Source organism: Pelodiscus sinensis, chromosome 5 (genome assembly GCF_049634645.1).
Source record: "Pelodiscus sinensis isolate JC-2024 chromosome 5, ASM4963464v1, whole genome shotgun sequence".
NCBI lineage: Eukaryota > Metazoa > Chordata > Testudines > Trionychidae > Pelodiscus > Pelodiscus sinensis.
Window position 1 is genome coordinate 112,553,698 of NC_134715.1, and position 9,533 is coordinate 112,563,230.

The 9,533-nt window shown below is 38.2% G+C and overlaps 1 protein-coding gene across 1 annotated transcript; it reads left to right on the forward strand.

The window, feature by feature from the left end:
- The first annotated feature begins 358 nt into the window (after positions 1-358).
- Positions 359-6,769, forward strand: S100P (S100 calcium binding protein P). The gene is made up of 2 exons (XM_006128221.4): positions 359-620; positions 6,454-6,769. Exons 1-2 carry the CDS (start codon positions 483-485, stop codon positions 6,601-6,603), a joined length of 288 nt encoding a protein of 95 aa, XP_006128283.1. The 5' UTR covers positions 359-482; the 3' UTR covers positions 6,604-6,769.
- Positions 6,770-9,533: the final 2,764 nt, after the last annotated feature.

Consider the following 9,533-nt stretch of genomic DNA (forward strand, 5'->3'; position numbering starts at 1 on the left):
CCTTGCACACAGCAGTATTCTGCCATTCAACTGGTTGTCGTTGTTTGAAAAAGATGGCAACTCTCAGAGTCCCTATAGCCACCCATTGCAATGAGCAGAAAGTAATTTGCTGTTCTTCCAGCATTGCAGGCAGATATACATTCTTTTAAAGGTTGGGCTGTTAGCCATTTACAGATTTATGCTTCTTATTCACACTGTGTATCTTGAAGGAGTGGCTGGTTTATGATGTACAATTTGTTGTTCCAGCTCTACCCTACTGATAAAGGTTGAATTTTGAATTGAATGTGTTTACAAAGGAATTTGGATTTCAAGCTGCACCTAGCAGGTGAAAAGTTGAACTTAAGGTATAGATATTTGCTAACTATGTCACTGTGAGATACGCTAGCTATAAAAAGCACTTCAGAATCAGTTCAGTCTCTATTCTCTACAAGAGAGCCAGAGGCTATTCACACAAAGAAGGAATCCAGAATCCAGAAGCAAAGATGTCTGAACTGGAAATTGCAATGGGAATGATCATTGATGTCTTTGACAAGTATTCTGGGGCTGAAGGCAACAAGCGAACCCTCACCAAAGGAGAACTAAAGACCCTTCTGGAAAAAGAGTTACCCAACTTCCTCTCGGTAAAGTGATGGTTCAGTATAGACTTGTAATAGACTTAAAGCAATATAGAGAGAAACACGTTTGGTGCTTTGTGCAGGGAATTGGTTGCAGAAATCATTAGCAATAAGGGAAGCCATTTGGTACCTTTTCTTCTGCATCATGTGACATCATGGTGTTGAAAGTGCAGGCACATCACAGAACTGAATGTGGCAGTCAGGGTTACTCCTTATTGTCAGCTTTTCTGTATGTCTCATTTATCACTCTCTAGTTTTCAGGGCAATTGCATTTAAACAGAATACAGTATTTACTTTTTCAGAAGCCATTTGTTCCTGCTGTTTGCTCTATTTCAGAATTTGTAATTTTATAAGGTGTCATAATTAACTGCTGTAAAAAAAGATTGTTATGTTAACAATTGAATATTATGACATCATATGGGGAGTTTCCTGGTCTAGGCTTTTATAACACACTTCTTACTGTGAGGTGTGACCATGTATGGTATATAAACAGCAGTAGGATAGAGTAGATGAACTTGGAAGAAACTGATTATAAAGTGTCCTCCTAATAACAAATAAAGGGAAAGAACTAATGAAAATGATTAATAGAACAGCATTGTTAAATAATCATAATGTGCTTTTAACTGTTTTCCATGTATATCAATCTCTGTTTCTCTAGACATGTATTCCATGCTCTGCAGTGTGGTACCATGAGATACTTGCCATTCTTAAAAACCTACTATGTTGCATATTTTCTTGAAAATAATAATATTAGAGTTGTAGGGAGGGTTATGTAGAATGATTTTCCAGTTAAAAACACATTTTTCAGAAAACTGAAATTTCCCATGAGAAAATTTCAGTTTTGATTTTAAAAAAATCAATTTTTAATTGAGAAAATCAAAATGACAATTTGCCTGCTGCCCAGTGCAAGGCTCCTGTCTGACAAATGCTTTCCAGAAGGGCTATAGAGGCTGAACTCCCTTTCTTCTCCTCCAGGCTATCTGCACCAGATATAGAGAGCACTGGCCTTCAGCCACCCCACCTTCTCCCCAGGTCTAGAACCAGAAAAACAGAAGGCTGGATAACTCTGCCTCCACACCTCCCTGTCTCAGGGCCAAAAGGCTGGAAAGGCTCTTGTCAATTTCACTTTCAAAATGAAGCTTTTTGTTCCAACCTAGGCACAATAGCGGAGATACCCATTTTCTGGCAAGCGCCAAATAATAAGTCTTAAACTTGGCCATAGCCACTAATAATCCATTTCAAAAATTTGTGGCTTGACTTGCATTTAATTGTGTACATATATTTTTTGACTGTTATCCAGGGTTGTTTTTATCAGAACTTAATTCAGTAAAGCAAAATCATGGTTTCAGATACAAACACCTGGTTCTCACTGAGCTGAAACAGTTATGCATGCATTTGTGAGGGAAGAACTTGACCCATTAGGTCAAGCTGTTGTAATATGGAAGCATGCCTGTACCTGTGGCAAGAATCATTGTATCGTTTTGAAGATTTTTGAAGTTTTGAAGCAGCATAAAGAAGGCTAAACATGTTTTACTAAAATGGACTGAATACCTGCTGAATAAACTTGCCAGCTGTCTACACTGGCCACTTGAATTTCTGCAAAAGCACTGACTTCCTACTATAAGAAATCAGTGCTTTTTGCGGAAATACTATGCTGTTCCCATTTGGGCAAAAGTCCCTTTTGCGCAAAACTTTTGTGCAAAAGGGCCAGAGTAGACAGCTGAGATTTGTTTTCCGCAAAAAAGCCCCGATCGCGAAAATGGCGATCGGGGCTTTTTTGTGGAAAAGCACGTCTAGATTGGCCACGGACGCTTTTCCGCAAAAAGTGCTTTTGCGGAAAAGCGTCCGTGCCAATCTAGATGCTCTGTTTCGAAAATGCTTTTAACGGAAAACTTTTCCGTTAAAAGCATTTCCGGAAAATCATTCCAGACTAGACGTAACCCAGAAGAAAACATACAAAAATTCACAAAAATCTTCCTTGCAAATTAACAAAGGTTAAAATCACAGCTCTTAATGTGCGTTAGGCTTCCCAGGATATAAACACAAAAGTTCACCTTCACTTCCCAATATTGGTTTTCCTTATTCACTGCACATCACTTTGATTTACTTGGCTGGAAGTGATAATAACATTAATTCTTGATTGTTTCCTTTTCTTTTACATCACTACAAATTCCAGAAAAGTGATGGGAACAAAGTCTGCTCTCACACATCCTAGTGCCTCACAGGAGTTACTTTTGTTTGCCTAAGTATAAACCCTTTCCCATTAATTACCAAGGCGTAGGGCAAAATGTTCAAAAAGTTACTTCCATTTTGTGCACCTCCAGCTCTGAACTTCCAAACAACTGTGCATGCATTCTTAGAGCACTAAGATCTGTATGTGATATGCAGTGATCACTTAGGGCATCAGCTACTTGCAAGAGAGCTATTTTATTGTGTACATCTACACATCAAATTAAGGCATAAGTGTAGCACAGGTAGGCACATCCATGGTAGCTTTAATCTAGCATGGGTAATCAGAGTAATGAAGATGCGATGGCATGAACTTCAGTGCAGGCTAGCTGCCCCAGTACAACCTGCCAGAGACCCTGGACACAGACACGGGTCCACAAATAATTAATTGAATAATTGAAAATACACTCATTTATAAAAATACCTAAATCTGTTTATGGAAAAGAAAAAGGAATAAAATTTATGTCATATATTGTTCAGCCAGAACTAGTCACATACCTGAATTTGTAGTTGAGTTTTTGGCATAGCTCAGGTTATAATTCCTCGTTTAAAAAATAACATGAATCAGTGAAAAATAAAATAATGGTGACTGAATTAATTAGACTCTGACTCTGCAAACCCTTCAGAATTCAACAAAGGTAAGTATTCACCATATAACTGCTCAATATTTACATATTTTTTGTATTTGTATAAAATCTAGCTTCAGCAAAACCATGGTACTTTAAAAACAACAAACAGTCTAGCAGCACCTTAAAGACTAACAAAACATGTAGATGGTATCACGAGCTTTTATGGGTGAAGTGGGTTGTGCTCATGAAAGCTCATAATACCATCTACATGTTTTGTTCGTCTTTAAGGTGCTGTTAGACTCTTTGTTGTTTTTTAATTTTTTCCAGTTACAGACTAACTTGGCTACCCTCTAAAGCTTTTGAACATAGTATTTTAGTTAATTATATTTTATAGGTCTGTACTGCCATCCTCTGTTTATTATAAAAATTGCATCTTCTATGTTCATTGGAAACAACTATCATCAGGGCTCCAGATTAGAGCTGATTTTTTTTTTCAGTCAAAAATTCATATTTGGCAAAATCAAAATGTCTCATGAATTTGTGTTGATTTAGCTCCACGGTAAATGTTATAAAAATCAGAAAAACTCAAAACATTTCAATATTTTCTAATCATTTTTTCTTGCATTTTATTTTAAATATTTAAAACATTTTAGAATGGATAAAATTAAAATAAAGCATTTCAATTTTGCTTTAACCTAACCATATTTTTCATACTTTTTGAAATTGTCAGCATACCAGTGCGTCCATTATTCACCCAGCTCTACTCAAGCTAAAAGACCTGTTGAAAGTCTTTTCAAAAAATTACATTCTGAAAATAAGTTATTTGGGCCTGGAAATTGTCATGTTTAATCTCAGTCCAAAGATGAATTGTTGTGGACAGTTTGAAATAAGTTGGTCAATTGTAATTATGATAGACTGAAAACAAAAGGACATGACCAGGACACTATTTTTTCATCCCATAACTCAAAATTAGCTTTACTAATGCTTTAAAATCTGCCTTATTTATGCACAGTGCTTCTGGCTAACATGTTCAAGTCACTAAGATCAACTGGAACACTCAAGATGAAAATCCCAAAATGTTCACATGAGAGGCTGCACACAGGATGTTCTCTGTGAAGAGACCTTATTTCAATGCTTCCACTCTTGATGGAACAGAGCTTGTTCTTTGACCTTCTAGTATATTTAAAATACATGTATTTCATTAAGGTTCTATTTATTTATTTATGTTGAGGGAGTAGGCTGCATAAGGATTTTTTTTTAAATTCAGAGGGGAAGTGTAGGAGGAAGAAAGAGCCTGAAGCATGGACCTGGTGCTTGAACAAAAGTAAGCAAGAGTAATAGACAGGCCATGTCAAAAGCAGATATTTACCTGTAAGTCAATGTCTCTTGGCACTAGAACTGCTAGCACTGATAGAAGCACATGAAGTATGTAAATACATTCCACCAGGACTGTACAGAGACACCCAACTGAGTACATGGTAAAATAGTTTGAAACAACAAGAGTGAAAGCATAACAAAAGGTAGTGAATAGGAATGCTTTGGAGCAGTGTTTCTTAAATTGTGTTCCGTGGCACACCGGTGTGCCACGAGGCAGTCAGAGGTGTGCCCCGGAGAACAACAGAATTCAAAATGGCCACCAAAAAAATCCTTGGTGTTCCTCATTAAAAAAAAACTATTGGTTGGTGTTCCTCATTCTTAAAAAGTTTAAGAAACACCACTTTGGAGAAAAGTACAAGGAGAGGTACCAATTGTGTCATTAGTGCATAAAATAATATGTGCAATGGGTATCATAGATAGTTAATTTCTATCTATAAATATTGGGGTACCTTGATTTAATTATTTGGCCAGTTTAGGGGGGCTTAGTGAAATCCATACTATCGATTGAGCCTTGTCCATTGTCCCAGGTACAAATACATAGGGGCTCAAAGGTCATCTGGCTACCGACACCTATTAATGTACTCCATTCGACAATAAACCTGACTCAGGTGTCTTTGTATCTTATTTGAGACTGTGGTCTTTGGGGGCTCTTGTGAAGTCTATTATGCTAGCTACCTGCACAAAGCTGGCATGATATATATTGGGAGCATATAAAAATGCACACAGCCAAATGTTTATCATCACTGATGAAGCAGATCTGTCAGGACACCACACCAGTGAATCTTGAATTTATTATATTGCCATCTTGAACTACTACAGGAAGATTTTAGCTGGGGTTGGAATATCTAGTTAAATATCTTTAGCATTATGCAAGTTTGATCTTTAAACAAACGCAAGTAGAGTACATGCACCTATAAATTTATTGATAGCTACAGGATTTATTTATTCTTTCCATGTATATAAATTTAAGGACAAGATTTGGGTCACACGCCTTCTAAATGACTCTGTCTGTCTCTGTCTCTCTCCTGCTCCAAGGCATTGTCCTTAATGAGAGGAGAATTTAGGCCCCATACTCTTCCAAATATTGTTCTGTTTTCTCCAACAAGATCGACAAGTTACACCATTATCCTGATTAAATTATTGAGCCTTGCATTAGCATTCACATAACACCTGTTTCACAGTTCCACATATCTTACTATGAGCTAGTGTAATGACTCAGCAGAAAAAAAGCCTTGGGGAAATCAACAAGGATTTTTTTTTCCTGAAGGGATATCTATAACCAGAAATCAAAACAAGTTAACTGAAGCAAAACACAATAATAGAAAATATGTTAACTCTAGATTTAGCCAAATCCGATATCAATTAAATTTGTGAAGCCCTTTTCTTCACCCCCGGCCCCACATATTACTCCTTCTGCCTCCCAGGCAACCCATCGGTGGTTAGTTAGTCTCTTAACCACCTGTGGAAAGAAACTGAACTGAAGTTAACACTTTCGTAACTGGGGACCAGGTGGTGCCCCTATGTTCAACACACACTTGTACTAAGATATTTGGATGCACATTCCATTATGTCTGTTGTTCAAGTTATTTATAATTTTGCTGCTGCTTTTAGGGCCTCAGAATAAATTGCATGTCTCACTATGGACTGCTTCTTTTCTCTTTTAGTCGGTGAAAGATAAGGAAATTGTTGACAAACTCTTCAAGGGTCTGGATGAAAATGGAGATTCTGAAGTAGACTTCAATGAATTTGTCATCTTTGTGGCAACCATGACTTGCTGCTGTCATAAATATTTTGAGCAGAAAGGATCCAAATGACTGGAAAAGAGCTCATAAGAAACTGGTCTTTTTCTGTATTCCATATACTATGTTATTGCTAGCTTTATTTGCTCCATGTACTGAAATACTGTTTAATCATACTTTGTTTACTACTTCATGTCTTGCATGTTAAGTTTCTCCTCCTTCATATAAAATACTAGCTTTAGCATTCTTGTTGTGTATTTCTCTCTCTCTCTCTCTCTCTCGGAAAAAAATGTGGTTTATATCTCTTCATTTTTAAAACTCTGTTCTTATTCATAATGGAGAACTTCATCCTAGAACTCCCTAAGGAAAACAGCTGATGGAGGTATAGTGCTCTGATTGTGTCAGTCCACTGAGCCTCAGTTGGTCGAGGCTTTCCCTCTACGGGATTTTAGAGTAAGGCCTCATCTGCATACACAAAATGTATCTCGTTAGCACTATCAGTATTGTTAAGGTCTAATAGCTACAACCTCTTTAGAGTAGATGTGCTTATATCATTTGAAAGGTGCCTTTATGACAGTATGTCTCCATAATAGGGATCGCATGGTATACATATGTAATATGCATTGGTAAAAAAGCCTTGGGTAGACCAGGCCCAAATTACAGTGTCTGTTGCTTCTCCAACAACTGATGGAAGCACTTAGGTGTAGGGATTCAAAGTGCTAATCAAGTTGGGGGAAAGAACGTGTGCAACTTCTCTTGTTTGAACACTTATACTGTGAACGTCCTTAGGTTCCCAAACACTTTACAAAATGAATTTATCCTCACTGCTCTTCTGAGAGGTATTATCGTTGTTTGACACAAGAGAAAACAAAGGGGCAGTGGAATTAGTTCATGTTTTCCTAAATACATGTTCAATATGAGGGCATTGTGTATGTAGAATCACTGTGACCACAGTGCAACTGAAAATATACACATGCAGTATTGTGAAATTCTGGTCGAATGTCACACAGGAAGTCAGTGGCAGAGCCAGAAGTAGGACCCAGATCATTTAAGTTTAAGCCTGTGCTTTAACTACAAGACAATCATTTTCCTGACAAGTCCTGTTAGGGTGAGAATTGTCTGGCCTAGGTTGTGTATCTTGAAGTAGGACTAAATCCTACTTCAGCACTAATTGCACCTGTGCTAACCACAGCAATTCTGAAGAAAAGCTGGATGGTTGGTATGTTAATTTGTATAGCAACTCTCAAAGCATCAGCTTTGAGCAGAAAAGGGAAGGGGCACAACATTATTTTCTGGCCACATTGTAAGTCTGACATTCTTCCTTTTGCCTGGCCATCTTCTGCCCCCTCAAGCAGAGCTCACGTTGCCTTCAACTCTGAACCTAGAGCTTGTCTACATGGTGAAGGAATTAGGGTGGTCATCTGATTAGTTTTTAACCATCTTGGTCCATTTTTTTTACTGCCTGGACAGTTGCCAGTGAAGATTTGCCAGGTTATTTTTGCTCTCTCCCTGCTCCCCAGCACTAGGAGTGAAAGGGGAGGAAATACTCAGCAAAGACTTCCCTGGGCGTGGCTCTTTAAAACCAAAGCCTTCCCTGGGGCACTGGACTGTTTCCCCCTTCTTCCCAGTAAGCTCCAGGGTCAGCTGGATTCTCTCTTGCCATCTTTATTATGGGGCCACCTTCCTTGCTGGTTGCTTGCAGATTTTACAGGACCTGGAGCTGCCTTTCTCTCCTGCTACACAAGAGCCTGGAGAGCAGTGACGGGTGGGAAAAGTTACAGTCTCTCTGCCACCTACCACTTGCATCACTGCTGTCATGAGGTACGGAAAACAGGCCGGGGTATGGTTTTCTGTACATCTGAGATCCAGCCCTAGCAATGCTCACAACGGGGGAGGGGAAGGCAAAGGGAGTGGAGGGTGTGGTTTCTAAGGTGCACTAATGTATTGCACATAAAGAGGACTGTGCAGACCGTACTGGTGCACACTAATGATCCCCTATTGTGTATTATGCTCTAAAGCTGCTTTTCTGTCACTCCTCATATTCTAATGAAATACTGTTGTAATACACTGGGCGGAGGAGCTGAGAGAAACCATGCATAGCTCCACTGCCATCTAATGGAAGCAATCACACCTCAGCTGTGGTATAGTTTCTACGCTGCTAAGAACATTTAGAAATTCTCATTAGCTCAAGTAGTAGAGTCCTGTTCGTTCAGATCAGGAAAAGCTGAGTTTTATCCCTCTGCCACTGAAGCTGCAAGTGACCATGATGCAGAACACTGAGATAATTGCAAAGTTCCTACATGGCTGTAAATTTGTAACAACAAACAAATCTCACACATAGTTAATTGGAATTAACAGTTAGCTGCTTTACACTGAGGTGTTGATTTTTCTCAAAGAAAACTTTGCTGCATAGTAAAAATTATGAAAATATACTAAACTCATATCCATCCAAAAATCCCAAACTGGTTTCCTTCTCTCTTAGGCACTTCCAAATGTTTTAGGGTGCCTGCACCATACTTTTCAGATTTTACACAGATGTCTCTTCTTGGTATCTTACCATGGGTCCTCGAAAGCTATGATTACAATAAAATCCTGTATCCTTTCCTAATACACTCTACACCCCTTTCATAGGGAGCCTCTGACACAGCCACCTATCCAGAGAACACTATTTTCCTTACTTTAGTATCAGTTAAACAAAATTACAAACACAAAATTATGTATTAATGTAATGATTAATTACAGCAGTCTAGATAGATAGTGTTTGTTGAAATATATCTGATTTATCTTGAATTTTTCAGTGTATTTTATTCTTGTTTTAGTCTAGCACTTGGTGGTTACTATGAATTTATTTTTATCAGTAAATGTCACTACATTCAACTCCTTTATGACCCAAGAAGCTCACAATATAATGAGCCATTATTGAGCCAACTGGAGCAGGCTGAATTTAGATGCCCAATGGCAGAATTTAAGTAAAATATCTGCCTCCATTAATAAACTATGTAAGA